A 21,690-nucleotide genomic window follows, 5' to 3' on the forward strand; every position below is an offset into this window, starting at 1 on the left:
CCTAATATGATTTGCATTATCAAGTTTTAACAAAACAATTTTTGAGTGTCATTTCCAAATATAAAGATGTTTGCAATGAAAAAATACTTTAGATCACTTGTATATATTTGTAAAATGCTATAGAAACTATCCTTTTTTTAGCAGTCAATAAATAGTTGTAAAATTAACGTGACATGCAACTTTTCTCTTTAACACTTGACTTTATGTCTTGTCACCTTGTGATACTTTATGATCTTATGATATTCATTTTATGTTTCTTTACCGAAACATTTTACAAGTATGTTCAAGCGATCTAAAATATTATTTCATGCAAATATCTTTTTATTTGGAAATTACATGAAAGAATTCTCAGCGTGTCATTTCTTATTTCTAATGTCATCATCCAGTATAGCCGTGGCGAGTAATCAGGAACCATAATTTGAAAAAAGAACGTAATAAGGATTCCATAAGAGGACTCAATAAGAACCTGACTGTGAATCCTTACTAAGATCCTGATATCCACGCTGCGTTACTTGACTTACTAGGACCCGATAGTATTATCTTATTGAGACCTGATGTCCAAATCAGGTTAACCTGATCAGGACCACGGGATAAATTTCTAGTCGGGCTCGCGACTCGAACTTTCAATTCGCCGCTTTGGATTTTCGCGGAACCCGCGCGGCCGGTTGAGGGAAATTTTTCGGGTGCGGCGCATATTCCGCTCCGCGTGACGAGACGAGCGCAACGGGATGCGCGCGAGTGAGCGAGAGTATTATCCGCGAAAGTGACGAGAGCACGGCTTGTTATCGCCTCTCTCTCTCTCTCTCTCTCTCTCTTTCTCTCTCTCTCTCTCTCTCTCTCTTTCTCTCTCTCTCTCCCTCCCTCTCACGCATCCCTCCGTTCTCCGCGGAACTCTCGCGGCGCGCACGCATTCAAGAAGTCACGTTTGAAGCCCGCCATATCTCGTCTCGCGGCAGGTGTTGCTTTTCGCGCTTTTAACAAATTAAAGCGTACGGACAAAGAGAGACGTTTTCCGCGACTAAAAGAGCCGTAGGGACGGACGGACGGGCGAAGGGTGAAGGTATGCAGACGGCAAGAGAGATGTACGTATACGTGGACGGCGGTGGCGCGGCGGCGGCGGCGAAGGGCGAAGAGAGCGGATCGGTGCTAGGTGAAAAGAAGAGAGGCAACGGCATAAAGAGAAGCGTCGAGACGTCAGGCGCTTCTCGCTTGCACGGCTTCGCGGAACCACCTTGCTATTATACTGATTACATTTTCAAATGCGCCTAGCCAGGCTGCGCGCGCGCTTTTTCTCCCTCCCTTCCTCCCTCCCTCGCTCCTTTCTCTTTCTACACCAACCTTCAGGCCCTTTCCCCGTCCACCCTCCGCCACCCGTTTCTCGCTGCTCCGCCAACATCCACGATCCGACATGCTCTATCCATTTTTAGCGTCTCCGCGGATTTCATGACACTTTCGACGCTCCTTCCCGCGCGAAGGCGTATCTCAAGAAACTGCCGGCAGGGGGGGGAGTAGAGGAACGTGCGGACGACGCGGAGAGAGCGCCGGCGGACTGTTTTCGCGCGGGGACGCGACGAAATCCCGGCGAGCTTCCGCGTCCAGTACTCCCTATTCGAGCTTTGTGCGCGCATCGGCATGTGAGGAAGAGAGAGAGAGAGAGAGAGAGAGAGAGGGAGAGTATCTGAATTTCTAAAAGGCACGGCAACCGCCCGGTCGCCGGCGGAGCGCGGCCGGGAGCTCGCTCACAATGCGCCGGTAAATCACCCCGGAGGCAAGACAAAAGCGACGGAATTCAGCGGGGAAAAAAGTCGGTCACTGCAACGAGACGCGCTATGGACGCAAAGGCCCCGCGCGCAGCCCCGCTTCGGCCACCCCTCCCGCTGGCTGGACTGATCGATCACGAATGAATATTTACGACGAGCCTCGCAGCTCACCTCTTTCTGACGCGCCGATTAGTCCTAAGGAAGAGGCGCGAATAACAATAAGTTCGCGCGTCGCGCGAGCTGCGTGCGCACGCGCGCGCGCGATAAATTCGCATTTGCATGCGAGGACTTTGTCCTGTCACGAGTGCGAGCCAGCTTATGGAAACTATGGAAATCATTCGGCCGATAATACGATCGCACGAGCTAAATGACGGCCGACGAAGAAAGCGGACGCGCTCGATGCGATAGACGGACGAGGAAGAGAGAGGGAAGGGGGGCAGGAGGGACAGAGAGGTCTCTCTGGAAGCAATCGCGTTGTGCGTGCCGGGAGATATTTGCGCGCGTATATCCGGTCCGCGTGATAATGCCGCATCATTCATACCGATAACGAAGACAAGAGGAATCGGCCTGTCGGCGAAATATTTCACGCCGCGGCCGGACGGCAACGACGACGACGACGACGACGACGAAGCAGGCCGGCGAGTGTTGCGAAGAATACGTAATGCACCGGCCACACGCCGACTATATTTGCATGCCGATGGTATCGACGACATTGGGTCATCGACCGGCGAGTTAAGTCTTTTTAATAGGCCGGCCAGACCAAAGAAGCGCTTTCTCTCCTTCTCTATCTCTCTCTCTCTCTCTCCGTCGCATTCACTGAACCGTTCATCAAGCGCACAATTGATTGCCGCCGTACCGGGAAGCTAATCGTGGTCATTCGTCGTCGGCGGGACGGAGAAATAGCTTTCAATCATCCTAAGGTTATTGGATCCGCTCGCGCTGGCTCGCGTTACCGTATGTACGTACCGACGAAAATTTTATGTGGCTCGATCGAGCCGACCGCGCGGAGGAAGCGCGACGGAATGGATTTACACGCCCGACGTTTCTCAATCTGTCGCTAGGCGAGATCCCTGGGACCGAGCGCGTCGGATAATCGGAGGATTGCGAGTATACGATGATATCGAGTGCGACGTCATCGTGTATTGAGGGTATTAGAGGGGTGCGCGGACGAAGAAGAAGTTAACGACGATGAGTGCATAATGCCTGGAGGAAGCGGGATTTGTGATTCCTCCGAAGCAAATTCGCCTGCGAGAACCGAAATTCCGATTTTCTGGAATTTCTCTCTGAAAACGCGCTTGCTTCCCCGAGCAAAAATTTATTAGAGCTATCCTTTAAGATACATAAAGTTCCGATAATGCTGAAAATAGAACCCCCTAAAAAGGGATATTTCATTATTACCACATCCGGTCCCGAAATAGATCTTTTAAGGATACTTTAGATTTTACGAAATGAGGCTTTGATAAGAAAATTGATAAGGGCCTTGGAAGAATTTTTTAGGGATGCTTTAGATATTACGAAATAACGCTTTAACATGGAAAACCGATGTGGGCCTCAGAAGGATCTTTGAAGAGAGGATACGCTTTAGATATACAAAATCAAGTTTTGTAATAGAAAATTAAGATCTGAAGCGTGTAATAAAATTGTCATAGTTTATAGTAGTATTGTTTCAGTAGGTACGCTCTATCCGATTCTTTTAAATATTTTTTACTTATACGTAATCAAAAACAAATTTTATTAGTTGCCATGTCCGTTAGTCTCTTTCAAGAATTTTTCTAGTATTGCCTTCGTTTCGAAATGCAGCAAACTTTAATAAAAACAGTAGCAGGATTTTTATGTGCAAAGAATGCTATATTTTGTTGTAAAGTACGCTATATTTTTAAAACAAAAATTCTTGTTGTATACCAACAAAGTTATAAAGAAATAAAGAAATTACAGTCTAAATTTTTTGGAATGCAAAGAAGGAATTTCTTTTACTCGAGCGATTATAAAACTGTTATCTTACAAGGCCCTCATAATATTGCCTTATAAGGACCCATTAAAGCATTTGTTACACATTTTAAGCAGGGCCCTTGTCTTTTTATCCCTATTAGGGCCGATTAATGTCAAGGGAAAATAATCAGACCGTTACCGGAGCCCTATTAATTTTTCTACTCGGGTCGTTTATTGTCACGTTCGATCAACCGATGTCCTTATGATGGCACGATATTTTGAAGGGAGCAACGTTTCGTTCGATTGTTGCGCAGCAAATTCAGCTCCGAGAGGCAGAAGAGTGCTGTTCCTCTCGAGCAAAACGCGCTTGCTTCGATGTTCAATGTTGAGTCGAGCAATCTCTCCTCCGCGCGTAATATCGCATCACGATGATCAAGTAAGCACACGTCGCGCACCTGCCTGAACGTAAGGCCGGACTTACGGAGATTTTTTCCGCGAGGATCTCAATGGTGACGTCACGCTCCATCGGATCCTGCCTGCGTCGAAGGCAGCCGGCTAACGAGACGCGGTGCGATTTTAAGCGTGCGCGCGCGGTGTCGACTGTGCAACGGTGCGCCGTCCGCAATTTTCTCGCCGCGCTGTCCATTACGACTTTCGAGGGACAATGAGACTTTATGGGCGATTCTCCCCTCCCCGGCTTGCTCCCCCCGTGTAGTTCCCTACGTGACACCAGCCCTAATGGTGTGCCTGGAGGCCGACACCGCCCGCCGACACCATCAGCGTTAGCGCGCGCCGCAGCTCGACTTTGCCTTTCTACTTTATGCAACGCGCACGGTGAGACATGTGTCATTATTTTCGCGCAACCATCTTCCCGCTCGGTCGGCGCGGCGCGGCGCGGCGCAGCGCGACGCAGCGCGACGCGGCGGCGGCGGCGGCACGTGCGACGCGCCGCTACTCGAACGTGCCGCCGGGAAAATACATTTTGTTGCATTTGTTTTCGTTAAAACGCTGACAAAATGCTGCCTCCCGCACCCTTCCCGGGCACGGCGGCGACGCTTTTAGTCTTCATTCGCGCCGTCTCTCGTTTGGGGGGAGGGGTATAATCTCATTTTCTCGCGACGAACGACCTCTCCTCCCCCTGTTCCTCCCCCCTCATTCTCTCCCTCTCTCTCCCTCTCTCTCTCTCCCCCTCTCTCTCTCTCTCTCTCTCTCTCTCTCTCTCTCTCCGTCTGTCTGTCTGCGCGTTTTATCGCCACGTGTTGCTCCATCGTGTGAATGTCAAAGCTGGCGGCATTATCGTTATCGCGGTAACGTATTACTTTGGTCGCGAGTTCAAAGGTCGCATTAGTTACGAGCGAGTCCGATAGCGAGCGAGAGGCTGGGACGCGCGTATCGCGCGTCCAAGTGCGAAACGAAGATACCCGGGCTCGCGTACCGGGTTCTGCCGAGAGCGCGCGCGCGCGCGCGTTAATTTGTTTGGATGCAAATGTATTAGCGATATTAATTAGTAAATATATTGCTAATTAATATTTTAGTGGGCTGTCTCCCATGCGCGAGATCGGACCGGCCGGTGTCCTCTGCGCGCGCGGACGCGCGTAGAAAACAAATGCGGCGATATTCATTACCGTATGAATGGTAGATTTTTCTCTATTATTTCGACGCGCAATAAATATTCATTCGTCCTTATTGTGCCCACGCATTCGATGTTGCGTCCGCGGTAATATATTACCATCGTTAATTATAATTTGATTCAATTTTCTCGGTTATAACAATATCCTCGTTAATCCGAATCATATTTTCACTTTTAATCCCGCGCCCGGCCACTGTCAACGCTCATGCGTTGCTGATTCTCCACTATCGATCAACGTATAATAATTATCTGTAATTGGTAAATTACTTGTTAAGCGACCAGAAAATTATGCCGATCCGAATGCGAAAATCGAGATGATAAATACCGTACTGCTACCCGTTACGTCATTACACGCTCCAGGATTTTACGCTTTCGGCCGCACGTAAGGGATTAAGTGGCGCTGGGGAATTGCCGGCCCCGCGATCAGATTCGCGACTTGAGCGGCCTCGAATGACGAATTAAAACCGTTGATGCGACAACGTCCGGGAGGAAGAGGAGCGAGATAAACATCGGTAACGGTTCGAGTTAACGCTCAACGCGTAAACGCGCTTTCGCGACCGGCGCGTTGCGGACCGCGCCGGCGATTCTCGTCGTTTTTATCACGATCGACCGTTGTTGTTTGATTCGCACAGCACCGAAGCTCCCCTCCACCCTCACCCCCCTCGCGATATCGCGCGCTATCCGAGATGTCGCATTGTGTATTTTAATACAACTTTCACAGCACAGATTGTTCGCGCGGTAAATTACTTAAATCGCGCGCGCGCGCGGTGTAATAATTTGGGCGAAAGCGTTAACCTAGATTTGTCCCTCGGATCAATGCGCGAGAGAGCTCGCGCGCGCTTGCATGCCGAAAATAAGCAGTAATAATACGTTTGTATTATCGGCGCAGGCCGCGCGCGGTGTGCGACGAAAAATATGTTTGGCCGGCCGCGAGCGCGCGCGGCACCACCGATGTTTTCCAGGCACGTGCAGGAGCACTTCCTGTTTCGATTCCGCGTAATATCCCTACCCGCGCCCGCGCTGTCGGTGCTTCCTGTATGAATTTCAATATTTACACTGGATAATTCGCCTGAAAAAGCTCGCTCGCTCGTTACGATTCATCGGCGATAAAAATACGCGGAAAAATCGACGTGTATCTTACACGTCGGAATCCAACTCGGCCGCCGCGGACTCGTTTTCTCGCGACGACGAGCGATTCGGCCAATCACGGTCCGCTTAATCCGCGAAAAGGCCCGCGCGACTTCCTAATAACGATCGCGTCGGAAGCGGGCGCGGGCGCTCGTTGAAAAAAGCCTGAGCCTTCGTTATCCTCGAGAGTCGCAGTAATCAATCTCTATCCTGAGGCGAGGCTTAAAAGCATTATCGTGTGTGTGTGTCTGTGTGTCGCGCGCGCGGAGCTCACGCGACGGCGAACAACCGCGGCCGGCAATTCGTGTAAACTTATCTGCTCGACATTTACGAGCGGAGCGGAGCCTTTTTTGGCGCGTGCGCGCGCGCGCGCGCGCGCGCGAGCGAGCGATACATATCGTCGCGTCGACGGCCTTTAAAATCGGCAGCGCCGCGGCCTGGGAATCGATATTCCGTTTGATACCGCCTTCGTGACACTCGCCAAATTGTATCACATCTTCATACCCATATTTTACAGAATTATCTCAATCTCAAGCGCCGCTTGCGACGTCTCCGAGAAAAAAAGATTTCGCGTGATCGAAACCGGAGGAATATCGAGTAATCACGCATGTCGCGCTGCAAACCTGCGTGTTTGTTCATCATGATTGTGAACGAAGAAAGAGACACAAGGAAAATCGGTCCTCCGCCTCGAATTCCGACGATCGACGTGTCCAGACGCAGGGGCGGGAGGGGGGGGTGTGCGAGGATCAGAGTCCGCCGTATCGCGAAGTCGTTTGGGAGTGAACTTGAAAAGCGGGAATCGCCATCTATCACGGGCCCGCCACGGGGCGCAATCCCGACGTATCAATAACGGCGGGGGACGGAGGCGCTTCATTCTCCCCTTCGTTACACGTTATTCCGCGCGAAAGCGGAAATAAAACGATGATTTTTCGTCGCAGCGCGAACGCGCGCGCGTCCAGCTCGGCCGGCCAGCAGCGCCGGCCGCGCCGTTCCGCCGTCCGCTCGCTCGTCCCCGTCATGGTTTTCAAACAAAATATCGCCTACGCGGAACGAGCGCGCGTCGCGCGGATTGGGGGCTCGGGCTTTCGGGGGGGAGGGCGCGGGGTGGGGGGTTGTGACTTTTTTTTCGCCTACTGATCGAGTCAAAGCACCGGCCGGGACAAATTCATCCCCGTCGCGCGCGCGCGCTCGCTCGCTCGCTCGCTCGCGGCGTGCCGGTCCGCGCGTATCCGTAGGACCCTCGGCCTCCCCCTCGCCCCCGGCCACCGCCGGGCGCAGTCGGTGCCGATGACCGAAACAACGACGGCACGATCAACACACGAGCGAGAGTGGGTCGCGCCGCCGATCTCCGACGCGCTCCGTGCTCGAGATCGAGCGTCATCCGCTGCGATTCGCAGCGACTGTCGCGCGTCCGGGGTCCAGTTCGCCGCAGTGACCGTTCGCAAACGCTGGGCGTGGTGGGGAGACACGCTCCTGCTCGGAGGATCCTCGCGGGGCACGCGAGAGACCGCTGCGCGACCGAGGGGGCTCGGGAACCCCCTCTCCCCTCCCCGAAAGGGGATTATTAGCTGCGCCGCCGAACACCCACCTGGCTGGTACATCTACGGTCCTCTATGCCTATCGGTGGTCGTACGGTTGCTCCTACCATTGCACACGAGCACTGCACGACACTCTTAAATCACCATCTTCCGCGCCACTGATCCGCCCCGCCGCGGCCGGCGCGGCGACCAATCTCTCCCCCCGTCCGAGAGCAGTCAGGTCCGAGAAGGTGGACCGGAATCGCGCCGGTCGTCCGCTCGATCAGTCGGTCGCTCGGTCGGTCGTTGACACGGATGAACACCGCGGCCCACCGCGGCAGGGCCCAAGCGAGCCCGAGCGCCAGGACCAGAGGCCGTGTTTCAGCAGCGGCGGCTGCTCCGCTGGCAGTGGCGGTCGCTCGCGTTCCGGAAGCTCGGGGTGGAACGACCTAGCACGCGGACTTGGCCTGCTGGAGAGAGACGGTCGCTCGGCGGAGAGAGTCAGTCGACCGAGTCCACCCGACTGCACCCACCTCGACGCAAGGGCGCAGACTGTACTACGCGACACGGTGCTACGGTGACACCGGGGACACGCGAGATCGACGTTCGCGGTTCCGGAGCTGGCAGTGCACTGACTCCGACCTCCTCGTTCGACCCGAGTCCGCGGCTCTGACTCCCACGTAGCGCATGCGTGGCTCAACATGGCGATGTTGCGCCGTCGTCGTCGTCGCCGCCGTCGCCGCCGTCGCCGCCACCGCCGCCGCCGCCGCCGCCGCCGCCGCCGTCGTTGTCGTCGTCGTCGTCGTCATCGTCGTCGTCGTCGACGACGTCCTCGTCATCGTCATCATCGTCTTCGGCCGCGTCCTCGTCGTATCCGTCACCCCTCCAACGTCAGCTTGCTTTGTGCTCTCTCCTTCTCTCCCTCTCTCTCACACTCTCTCTCTCTCTCTCTCTCTCTCTCTCTCTCTCTCTCTCTCTCTCTCTCTCTCTCTCTCTCTCTCTCCTTCTCGCTCACTCTCTCCATTGTGATTCCCTCTGTGCGCGATCGTGCGTGGGGTATCGCACACACGTATACGCGCGCCGTTGTGCTTCATCCCCTAAATCGGCACTCTGCACCCCCGCGTGAGCGAGCGGGCGGGAGAGAGAGGCTGCGAGAGGGTGAGGTAGAGGGCCTCTGCCCCGGCGGCGGCGGCGGCGGTGGCGGCGGCGGTGGCGGTGGCACCAGCACCGGTAGGGGTGAGACTGAATGCCGACGGCGCTCTCTTTCTCCCTTTCTCTCTCTCTCTCTCTCTCTCTCTCTCTCTCTCTCTCTCTCTCTCTCTCTCTTTCGGCGTAAGAATAAGAGCAGAACGCTGCAGGTGGTTCGTACGCTAGGTATACCGACATGCGCCCTTCTTCGTCGTACGCGATTATCGAGTGTCGAATGAGTTCACATGATCGAGCGCGCTTAGTCATGGACTGTTCCTCACGGCGAGTACGAACGCGTGACTTCCACAGGTCATGAATGAGATTAGGGTTAACTGCGCCGATTATGCAACGCATCGACGTAAATTTCTCCCCGGCCGGCCTGAGCGCCGCGGCCGCCGCGCCGCCATTCGTACTGTGCGGCGCGCATTTAATCCGATCGATCTCGCTCGGTGCTTTATCTCCGATCAAGTGACGCTTTCCCCGATGATTGAGATTTATCCGTATCTCTTTACGACGAAAGGGATCGCCCGCTCGGCGGCAATCGAGCTCACTCGCCTGATGGAATCAGTCGGAACGGAAGACCGCTCTTTCCGTTTCCACTGCTTTTTCATTATTTAACCCTCCCTCCCTCCCTACCCCTCTCTGCCGCCGTAAGAAACCGACGCTCGTTCGCTCGTTCGCTCGCTCGCTCGCTCGCGGTCACACACATCTCTCGGATGCGTCGTCATATTTTAATCGAGCCGTTGATCGAAGCACAGTCTCTACCCTCGAACGCCCGTAAATCGATCCTTGCGATCCCGATGCTTTCAATCGGACAACCGACAAACCGCGTCAAAAGAGGACGAGCCGAAATCTCGCCTCTCGCCACGCGCGCACGCTTTCTCGAGCGATCGCCGTCTTCGCGTATCCGACGAAAGAATACCGGACGGAATGAGCGAGGACATTTAACGCGAGCAGTCGTTGCCGTCGAAGCGACTTGACAGTCAAGCCGGGGCCGCGCAACTCGAGACGTAACGTCGCGATTGCGACGTGACCGAGGCGCGGCGATAAAAGAAGTTCGGCGAGTTTAAAAGCGCGCGAGAAACGAACGTCCGCCGTAGACGTGTTTCTCTCTCTCTTTCTCTCTCACACACACACACACACACACACACACATACATCTCGGCCATAACCGCGCGGCCATGGACGAAAACGAGTAGCTCGGCGGTGACAGGCGGGCATTTTCGCAACGATCGCGCGGCGCGGACGTAGCCGGCGCGAATAAGTTACGCGCTTCCAGACGCGACGTTCTAGACGCGTCGCGTTCCCGTTCTCGCCTTTTTCCGCTCTCTCGCCGCTCGCCGTGCTCGCTAACGAGCGATCGCGCGCGAGCCCCGAAACGAATTTGGCATCGGCTCAGCGACATCCGGGTGGTCTCCCGGCTACCCCGGCCAGGCGGGGAGGGCGGCTTCATTGGGCGCGTTCCAACACTTGGAATAAGCGCGACCAGCCTCTCTCTCTCTCTCCCTCTCCCTCTGTCTCTCTCTCTCTCTCTCTCTCTCTCTCTCTCTCTCTCTCTCTCTCTCTCTCTCTCTCTCAACATGTACACGCGCGAAATCGGAGTGACGCGCATGTATTTCGCCGTGTCGTACGTGCCTCGAGAGGCGGGGATGTTCACGTGAAATCTATCGATGCTATGTACAGCCTCGTGACGGCAGTCTATGATCTCGTTTACGATACGGATAAGAGGTGGTAACACGTAGCTCGTCACGGCAGGCGGGGGTGGGCGGGGGCGCGCGCGCTGCCGGAGATAAATTAGTAGATGGCTCGGATATACGCGCGACTCGCTAGATTGGTTCCACAACTGCCGGGTGTAGCGGCCGGTAAATTAAAGCGCACTGTTAATCCCGATGCGCTCTATTTCGTTTTCGTCTTATCTTAAACGGTCGCGTAATAAAATTCGGAGCAGCGAACGAGCGCCTCGCCTCGCCTCGCCTCGTGTCGCCCGTCACGACGTAATCCGACTGGATTACGACTGGTTACAGACCGAGATTTCGCTGGAGCGACTGGAGTTATGCTCAGCAGCGAGTGCGCCGGAAGCCGCGATAACGCGCAACGATTGGTTATCGCTCGATCCTGCTCCCACGGCAACACTTGCTTGCCGGCTCTTGTCGCCGTCATCCCAGACGAGCATTGAGATGAAAAGCAAGAAAACACGGCTGACTGCTACTCGGAAGACGCGTGAGACTGGACGACCGATGTAAAGGACGATGCTTTGCACCGACTGGCATCTGGAAAGTTCGCCGTTCGATAGCGCAACCCTTGAAATTATTTGTATTGGGTTGACCAATAAGTAATGTCGGATCTTTCGTTTCTGCCTTAAGAGACAATTCGCAACATAAAACGCATGTATGGTATAGAAGCTGAGATTTCAACGTTTAAAGAAAAAGTTTATCGTATTTAGTTCAATTTTTAGTGCATATTTTGATTTAGAGATGAACGACGAGAAGATGTATCTTCCCACGCGACTATGCGAAGATGGTTGAAAAAGTTTCGTGATGGACTTTTTAGCTTTACCGGTGATGAACGTTCCGACAAACCTGTCGTGATCGATAACAATGAAATGTCCAATCTAATTGAAAATAACCCACGTTATACACCATACGAGAGATTGCTGAAATGCTGGGACCCGAGTAGAAAAAGTACTAAGCCCCTGGTAAGGGCCTGATTATCCCTAATATTAATCGGGTCTTAGTAGGGATAAAAAGACAAGATGTGTAACAAATGATTTAACGAATCCTTACAAGGCAATATTAATAGGGCCTTATAAGGAAATATTGTTATTATTGCTTGAGTAAAAATATTCCTTCCTTTCATTCCAAGGAATTTAGACTGTAATTTTTTTATTTCTTTATAACCTTGTTAGAATACCTGAAAAATTTCTTATCTTAAAAATATAGCATACTTTACAATAAAATATAGCATTCTTTACGCATAAAAATCCTGCTACTGTTTTTATTAAAGTTTGCTACATTTTAAAACGAAGGCAATATTAGAAGAATCCTTGGAAGAGACTAATGAATATGGTAACTAATAAAACTAATAAAATGTGTTTTTAATTGCGGTTAAGAAATTAAAAAATTTGGAAAAGAACCGGATAGAGCGTACCTACTAAAACAATACTAAACTATGACAATTTTATTACACGCTTTAGGTCTTATTAATTTTCTATAATAAAACTTGATTTGGTATATCTAAAGCATCCTTTCTCTTAAAAGACCTTTCTAAGGCTCTTCTTAGCCTATCAAACCCTTATTTATTAAATCTAAGGTACCTCTAATAATTCCTTCTAAGGCCCTCATTAGTTTTTCTTATCAAAGCTTTATTTCGCAAAATCTAAGGTATCCTTAAAAGATCCATCTCGGGACCTGATATGGTAATAATAAATCATCCTTTTTAGGACATTCTACTTTCAGCCCTATCGGAGCCTTATGCTTCATGAGGATGGCCCTAACAATTTTTTATTCGAGGAATGTCGAGCAAAAACGTTGGGAGACATTTGCATCAGCTCGGTGCGCTTTCCAGACGTGACGTTGGGTTTTCTCACAATTTCGACGTTACCCCTTTGGCCAACCCAATAAATAACCACCCCCACTCGGCATCGAGTCCTTCTGCGGCTCTCTTCCTGCTCCCCTGCCCTGGAAAGAGACAGAACGTGGCCCGGCCGGAAAGTATATTTAGAAGTTCCAATTAAGTGCAAGCGCCAGAGCGAAGGTTAAGCAGGCGTGAAGGAAGCCCGCTTGCTCCATCTTCGAGGCACCTCTCGTTTTCTCGCACCTTCCGCACCTCGTGCGCCGAGGCGAGGCTCGTGCTGCCGGCGGAACGTCGCCTACTGTAATCCTTAATTGGTCCGCGTGATTCATTCGGTCCATTCATCGTAACTAAACTGCTCTTCGAAGGAGGGCCGTCCTCGCCTCCGGCGACAGAACGGAGCGCGCGCCGGATCTGTCTCTCTCTCTCTCTCTCTCTCTCTCTCTCTCTCGCTTCTCGCCCCCCCTCCCTTCCCGCTCGCTCTCCGGCTTCGGCGCCGATTCCCGTTTCTCTCTTTCTTCCGTTCAATCTTAGTTACACGAGATACCGCCGCGACATCCCACGGTAGCCTGTCTCCGCCGCTTGCCGTTATAACGTGGAATCAGATAAACAAACGCGGTCTTAACTCCCTCTGACATAATCGGCCGCGCCGCTGAGGAAGAGAGATGCGACGAGACGGATGCGGGAGAAGAAAGTCGATGCGGCACGGCGAATGTGACGAGGAGGCGAGTAGAGAGGAACGGAACGAAGCGGAACGGAGGCGTAAAATTTGATGAAACTTCAGCTTCAGGATCTGTCTCGCTGTGTCAAAGTGCCGCGTCGAGGTATTTTTCGCAAACGTTCGCCGGAGATTTCAAATTTTCCGGATGTTTTTAAGAGTATGCCGTCTGTTTTGTACATTCCGTCGCGCGCGGAACAGGGACATATTTTATTATTAGGGCGCATCGGAAGGGCGCGCGAGAGAGAATTTCGCGCAGCGTGTTTGCCTGTCACCTCCCGAAGGCAAGTGCGAGGATCCCCTGAAAAGTTGCGAGCTCAGATCCTGAAGAAGATCCACCACCGTCCGCACCTGAAGCTCAACGATAATCGCGCGAGCGGAGATGTCGAGGCGCGATTGGGTTCGTCGTCGAGCGCATGAATTCACGGAGGAAGCTCTCTCGGCAGGGTCGATCCGGGATGGTGTCTCAGAGATAGACGATGATTGTCCGGATCAGAAGAAGCACGAGAGGAAAAGGGTGCGCCCTGCGGGTCCTGCCCTGGCGGATATTATTACGAGACTCTGCGTGTCCCTCGTTCCGCCACGTACGTGCGGCGACATTCGCGCGACGGCGATGACGAAGATTACCCACTTTTCTACGGCCGCACGTCCCCTCGAACCTCGTTATTTCAGGAACGCCAGTTACATCGGGGCCGAATGGAGAGATCGCTGTCTCGTTACCGATTGCTCGGAGAATCGCGTCAAGTCTTACGCCGTCTCTCCCTTTCTCTCTCCTCCCCTCCTTCTTTCCCCCTTGTTCCCTTCTGTGTTGTCAGCGAGAATAATATTAGAAAAGCGCACTCGGAAAGTTACGATTGGAGGTGCGACGTAACGTCGAATCGGCGAAAAGCGCATTAATTTATGAATCCGCAGCTGGCGCGAGCCTCAAACCTCCCGTTGGATTTATCGCGCCGCGAGATTATTAAATTTTCGGCAGCAGTTTATTATAATTGCGATCGCCGTGCTTAAACTTCTACCGAGAAACACACGCTATTATATGGAATAATAATTTATTTTGTTTTGCCGCGCTCAGTTCGGTTTGTTTGCGCTTTATTATCATGGGCGAGGGAAAGAGAAAGAGAGACAGAGAGAGAGAGAGAGAGAGAGAGAGAGAGAGAGAGAGAGAGAGAGGGAGCGCGCGTGCATTGAAATTATTTACTTATTTCATATTTAATTCAGTAGTATTTAATATTCAACACGACTAGAGAGCTTCATCGGATAGAGACGCACGTCATGGCGGCGTAAGTGAAACGAGATTTCGAGGGAAGCCGAGCGATCGGATTTGGCTTAAACTTTGCATTTTTCGCGGCATCACGTCGCCGATTACCGGCATCGAAGCGTCAAACTCGAAACTTAACTCAACAACCATTTACGAGGTCACGAACATGGCCGTTCGATTCGACGCAGCTTATTGTTTCCCGATAGAGACCCGCGGGAATCAAATTTAGCTTTTATCATTGCATCAAAATACAATTTCGCTCGTATTTGAAAGTACAGAGAACATTCCTTCTCGCGCGTCCCCCGTCTTCGGCCTCGGCCATCGCTGAACGGCCACCCCTCCCCCCTCCCGTTTCGTCGTTTCGCCCTCTCCAGCGCGGCGTCGGTTTCCCCTGCGAGAAGCAGCATTAACCTTGTAGCTCCACGTAACACCGCGAAAGCCGGAAGGCAAGAGAAAAAAAGAAGAATGGTTTCCGAGCGCGCACCTAACCGGAAATACTCGACGACGAAGATCTAAGATTCGCGAAGGGGTTCGCGGAAGGGTGAATAATAACGTTTGAAATTCGAGACGTGGAATAAAACGATGTCGCAGACGAGAGGCGCGCGTCGTCAAGAAAGAGAGGAGGACAGGGGGAGGCGTTTCTAACGGATAGTCGGCGGGAAGGGAGTTGGTCGGGTCGAAAAAGGTGGGTAGGACGGGGTAGATAGGATCCTGCAGAAAGAGAGGGAGTATCCTCGCGTGTGCAGTCGACGGCGAAGCGAAAGGATGCGAGCTACGAAGGAGGAAGAAGGGTGGAAGGCAAGAGCGGGTAGGTAGGCAGGCAGGCAGGCAGGCAAGCAGGCAAGCTCCTAGGCTTCGTTCAATAAAATGGAATATCTAATAAGGGACAAATGCAGTCAAGGAAAGAATGGAGGGCGCGGGCAAAGAAGGTGGATAGTTCGTTCGGTTGAGTGCGAGAGAGAGAGAGAGAGAGAGAGAGAGAGAGAGATGTGAGTGTCGAGGCCTCTACTCTCGCTCTCCCGCCCCCACCTCCCTCCTCCACTATATCCCTCTTCTTGAGGGTACTCGGAAAGGTCGGGAAAGAGGGAGGCAGGGAGGGAGACTGAGGTGACGCAGGGCTGATCCGTGAGGAAGTCAGAGACGGGTCCGCGGCGTGTAAAAGGACGACGTTGAATGAAAAGGACGGTGAAGAGAGGGCGGAATATGCAAAGTCACACGGAGCATATGGAAATAAAAGACGCGATATCGGCGGAGAGTGTATAGGTAGCAGCGAGCGGCTTCCGCGGACTGGAGATCCATTTGCAGCGCGCGAGCCGTTCCGCGGCGCTCTCGCGGTCTCTCTCCGCTTGTCTTGACGCTTCGAGCGCAGCGCACCGCTTAATCGGCTGTCTCGTTTCAATCGATTGCGCGATGTATCCTCCGTCGGAGAATCACGTTTATACGCGTTACGCGGCGACTAGAGCCTCTCCCTCTAGGGGAATCTCCCTCCGATCAACGACGCTAAGGCGAGTCTCTCTCTCTCTCTCTCTCTCTCAAGCCGGGTCTGCATGTAAGAGCATCATTTCAATTTACATATGCATCAGCGAGTGCATCATTATCCTATCGTTGTTAAGAATCGGCCCGAGATTCCGAGGAAGCGATTTACAAATATGTAAATACGAGACCTATCATAGAAGCGTCTCATAACCGACGCCTCCTCCCGCTCTCGTTGCACTCGTCATTCTTCCTGATTTGAAATTACAATGGACAGCTCGTCTCCGCGAAAGCGTTTGTCTTCGCAGGAGTCGACTTGGTCTCGGAGGCCGAGTTATCTCGTCGGCCGCACACGGTCGTGAGTACAATTATACTCCGGCGGAATCGTTCATCGCCGATAAGTTTGCACGGCGCCCTTCCTTCTCCGAGGCTATTTAATCCTCAAATAAAAACACAACGCGCGCGCGGACGCGTTTCCACCAGAGTATCGAACATATCGCTATCAAATTACATCGTGCAGAAACTCGCGTGTAGGTTCTCCATGGGTTCCGGGAATTAACGCAACAGTTTGGCCCGATTGTTGTTTTTCATTTTGATTGCAGAGTGGATTCGTCCATTTGGACGTTACACCTCGCAAAAATAAATTGCGCATGGAAAAGGGGACTAGTGGCTGCCGCGCGGCGGGATCAAACTACGAGCGAATCGCGAACGCGAGAGTTTAGGCATAAGGCAGGCAGGCAGGCAAGCAGGCAGGCAGGCAGGTAGGTAGGTAATCGCGGAGGATCAAGCGCGGACAAGTAGAAACGCTTTCGCCCGGGAGCGGCCGATGGGCATCGAGGTGAACTCGTGAGGAAGGTGTCGAAGATTTAAGTTGTCTCGGATGATCCGGCGCGAAACGCAGGAGGAAATTTCGAATAGGGTGCGACATCCCTCGCTTACAATCAGTTGTGCAAGGCCGGGCATTATCGCGGGAGGAAGAAGACGGACTGAGTTCCCGGAGGGTCGGGAGAACGGCGGCGCGGAATAAAACCTCTTCAGAGAGGCGCGTGTGTGTGTAAGATGGATAGCTCCGGCTCCACGACTCCGCGGGGTGAGAGACAGAGAGGGAGAGACGGGGAGAGAGAGAGAGAGAGAGTGCATCGGTGTGCGGGTGCTCGACGGCTCCTCGTTCTTCGTCGTGTTTCGTACGTGTTCGTCTTGCCGGATTCGAAGGATGTTAGGACGTTATCGATGACGTGAAGCGAGGCTCGTAGGGCGCCCTCGGAAACGGCGCGAGTTCTTGAAAATTACAGGTTCGAGAGCCGCGCCGAGGAAGTTTTACGTTCTCCTCGGATTCTCGAATTAGATCTGTATTTTAGCACTCGATTTCTTTCCCTCTCCCCCCCTCCCCTCTCTTCTGTTTTCCCTTCTTCCTCGAGTGTCCTCGATCTTGCAAAGTTTTTATTTGGGTTAGACGTCGATTATGGGCGATGCTTGCTCGCGCGTACGAATTAAAATGCGATAATGCGTTTTAATTCTTTTGCCATTCCTTTCGATTTTATTTATAATTGCGATAATTGAGATAAACGTGACACATCGTGGCATATTTTTCGATGATATTATAATTAATAATAATAATAATCAACTCTACACGTGACTTCGTAGTGTCCACTAAATGCGTTATCACGTTTAAATATTGCAACAATTATTGCATTTATGGTTGGAAGAATATTCCGGTGTTTATACAAATGACATGATTATCTCGATCAACTGTACGCGCGTGTAATAACATTTTAGCGAAATATGTGGTACGAAGATTCGTACGGTGTGTACGGTAATTCCGTCGTGAAATCCGCACTGAACATTGCGTAAGGCTCATTTCCTGATTTTGTGCTCCCACAGATCGCCCGATGTATCTCATTTTCACACACGATAATGCTACGTCTCCAAATTCCCTGCTAATTCTTCAAGTTCGCCGCCAGTATTCGCAGGATTAATGCGGAACCAAATTTCCGGCTCGGTCTCACTGGTGGTGCAGATTTCGCGCCGAGGAATTTCCGCTGAGGAATTTAATATATTTTGCGGAAATTCGTGACGCTTGCTTCCTTTTAGATTTGTCGTTGTTAATATCACTATCCAATTATTTTTACCATTCCTCTCGAATATTTACATCGTTTACGTTCGATTCTCCCGAGACGGGGCGAGCGGTTTTTCATCACTTTATCGCGGGCCAATAATTTAAGATTAATTTGTGTCACCGTTACAAATTCGCGTCGATTGTAATTTTAAATCGGAAGCACCGCGAAGAACGCACGAGGGAGTGCGGATCAATTGTTGGCGGTAAAATGCTGTGAAGTCGTGTGTGATAAACGCTCGGCTGACTCGTTATACTCGTGCTCCTCGCGGGGGCGAAATTAAAAATTTCGCTTCTCCCGTGCTTCGGAATGTCATCCACAGCGTTTAAATAACATTCAACTTCAATTCCGAATGTGTCCACGGGACGTTTCCTCCGCCCGCGCCGCTCCGGCCAGACCGAGTCACGACCTTGAGTAGAATGTCGGCGGAGTTACGGTTGACAGGTCGGGATGAGGAAAGAAGAAACAGCTCTCGCGGTTATTTTATTTCCCGGTCACGACCTCTTCCATGTACTACGCGCGGTCAGTAAATGCGCCGTCGCGCGTATGAAGCGGTGACACCCGAAATCCGAGAAATTAGAGTTCTTCGGAAGAACAGCCCGGTGGCCACCGAGTTTTCCGAGCTTCAGCAAAGGAAAGGGCGGACGTCATTAGTTGCACGCCAAGGGATTTCTTCCCGCAGAAAAGCGGCGAGAGCGTCGTTATATTATGGAGCTTTGAAAGAGAGAGAGAGAGAGAGAGAGAGAGAGAGAGAGGGGGAGAGAGAGAGAGGGGGAGAGAGAGAGAGAGAGAGAGAGAGAGGAGAGAGAGGAGAGAGAGGAGGGGAGGAGGAGGGCCGGGCGACGAAAGAGCGTTTATCCGTTTAGTTTAATTGCAAACGCAACGCGCAATTCCGCCGCCATTGAATAGCCGCTGATTAATTCGAACACATTAAGATAAAACAGTCGTTCTCGCCGCGATGCGAATTATATCGACGCGGAAAACCTCCCCTCCCGTGGCGCCGCCGTGAACGATTGTCCTGCGCACCCCTAATCTCCGAGTAGCCTCCCTTTCAGAAAGTCACGTGGCTAAACAAAAGACGTAACGGCCATTAATTTTGCGACCGAGGATTTTACCGCGAATAATATGATGGAACTTTCGCCGGGCGCACAAGGAGAGGTCTCATTGTCTGACATTCCGCGGATTAGCGAACGCGTGTTCGCTTTGAATGCCGGATGATATCTTTACAGCGTGCGCTCGCGCGCGCGGTATCGCTGCTCCTGTGCGTCGGGAGCGCATGTAAAAGTGTCGAATAATACTCGAAATGTTTGCCGTCGGACACGCATCAGCGAGATACTGATAAGATAACACCGGCCGAGAGCGCCGTGACTAGACGAATACTCCATTTCCAATGAATATGCATAACTCGCATGGAAATATTGTTTGCGGAAAAATACCGTGGGAACGAGGCTGCTATGTACGCGATCAATTGCAGCTCGCGCGCGCGCGCGCGCGCGCGCCGATATAGCCGCCGAGCGCCGAATTTGCAAACGTACGTAGTACATATTACGTTCGAATACACAAAAACGGCCTGGCAGCGCGACTTTATCCGCTCGCTCGGCTTCGTCGTCCGCGGGAGCGACCGTAGTTTTTCGCTCGTTGACTCGCGAGAATTGTTCGTCGCGCGCTTTGCGACGGAGGATCCGCATGAGAGTGGGAGAAAGAGCGACGAAATCTTGTTAATTAGCGCTCGCGATCACGATTAATTAGCTAGCTGCCGCGAGGATACTCGCAGTCGGCGCGCGTCGCTTTATCTCGCTTCGCCCTTTATTAAGATGCGTTATTCCGCGTTATTTAGCCCCCCTCCCCTCCGCCCGTCCGCCCCGTACGATGCGTCGGCGGTGCGCAGAGTGGATCTTCGCGATTAATGCAGTCGCTTTCGACGTTAATTAATCGTCTCTTGACGGCGCTGCCGGTGGACGATTCACCGTGTCGCGTAACGAAGCGCCGGCCGGCCGTTGCGCGACAAGTGCGCGACGTGCGTGTGCGCGAGGCGGCGGCCTCGGGATGGGGGGAGGGGAGGGGGGGGGAGCGGTATCGCGTTAATTAGAGCGCGGAATCGCGAGATTAGTCGCGCGCGCTCCCCGATCGATTTGCGCGAGGGCATTCGACGCGCCGCGCCGCGGTGACAAAAAAGTGACGGCCGAGCGAGCCTCTCTCTGTCGGCGAGTAAATTTAGCCATTATTATACGTTTGCGCTACTAATATTTCGCTCACTCTCCGCTCGCGCACGCGCGCCGATTTGATCGTTGCGTCATCGTTATCGCGCTTTACCACGTACTTCACACCACCGCCAATTAAATCATGGAGAATCAAATTTATTTCGGCTATCGTTCGTCGCTTGTGGGTGTGCGCGCGCGCGCGTGTGTGTGTGTGTGTGTGCCGGTGAAATTTAAATTTAATATTCTCTATATTTTCAATTAATACGCGCGTGTATGTCTCTCCATCATGCCTCTTTATCCCCATTATTTTTCGAAGCGCGCGTTTTACGCGTTTCGAGTCGCCGTTTCCGAGATTGCGGCGATGTAGCCCCCCTCTCTTTTTCTCGTCTCTCTTCAATTGGCAATCTCCGCATTAATAATTCGCGCATTATGACTTTCGGGGCTTCCTCGGCTTTCCGCGGCCTCTCGCGCTATCTTTACGACGCGCTGTAATAAAATGAGAAAAATCGGAGAGGTACGTCGCGGTGCCGAACGCATGACGACGACGACGACGACGACGACGACGACGACGACGACGAGAACGACGAGGACGACGAGGACGACGGATAGGCGGCGAGGCGGTCGGATTTCGACGGAGCTCTCGACAAGTTTTCTGCAATCGGTTCGTTTGATGCGGATTCGCCGTCCGCGCCTCCTCTCAGCTGCGTCCAAATCGAAGGCTTTCGCGAAAGTTGTGACATTCCGTCGCGAGGACGCGGGAAAGACAGAGAAAATGTAAAGAACGACGAACAGACGGCTAAAGGCGGGGAGAGAGAAGACGGAATCTCGAAAGAGGGTCGGTAGGGAGGGAATACTACCCGGCGGGGAGTGTTCCTCCGCCTAAGTCGACAGGGACGAAGAGGGCGAGAGGGGGACAGACTCTGCTGTGTAGAAACTTGAGCGAACTCGAATGTTTACCGCGACTCAGGCTGAATCAAGGACCGTGCGCGCGTTTCTTTTCCCAACCAGTTGACGAGTCGGCCTGTTTGGTAACTTGTTCAAGAATTAGCTTCGAAGTCCCGGCGCAAGAAACGCTAATTAAAAACTGGAGATTGCTACTTCTGTCTGCCGACGTCTGTCGATCGTCTCGCGCGCCGCGCGAGTGCGTCCCCCTCCTCCTCGTCCCTCATCGCGTGGGAGAAGTCTGAAGTTGAATCCCTAGCCGG

The 21,690-nt window shown here is 52.5% G+C and overlaps 1 protein-coding gene across 2 annotated transcripts in view; it reads right to left on the reverse strand.

Annotated features, from left to right (window-relative positions):
- Ten-m (teneurin transmembrane protein Ten-m) overlaps positions 1-21,690 on the reverse strand; it is a 787,615-nt gene that overhangs the window by 330,874 nt on the left and 435,051 nt on the right. Inside the window, exon 1 of one of the 2 annotated variants that reach the window (XM_025303697.1) lies at positions 8,036-8,663. The exons of the other annotated variant lie outside the window; for it this stretch is intronic. Coding sequence (XP_025159482.1) covers positions 8,036-8,048 — 13 coding nt within the window. The 5' untranslated portion in view covers positions 8,049-8,663. Of the gene's footprint in view, positions 1-8,035; positions 8,664-21,690 lie in introns of those variants that run through there. 2 annotated transcript variants of the gene reach the window in all.

Source organism: Harpegnathos saltator, unplaced genomic scaffold, assembly GCF_003227715.2.
Source record: "Harpegnathos saltator strain DR-91 unplaced genomic scaffold, Hsal_v8.6 scaffold562, whole genome shotgun sequence".
Lineage (NCBI taxonomy): Eukaryota > Metazoa > Arthropoda > Insecta > Hymenoptera > Formicidae > Harpegnathos > Harpegnathos saltator.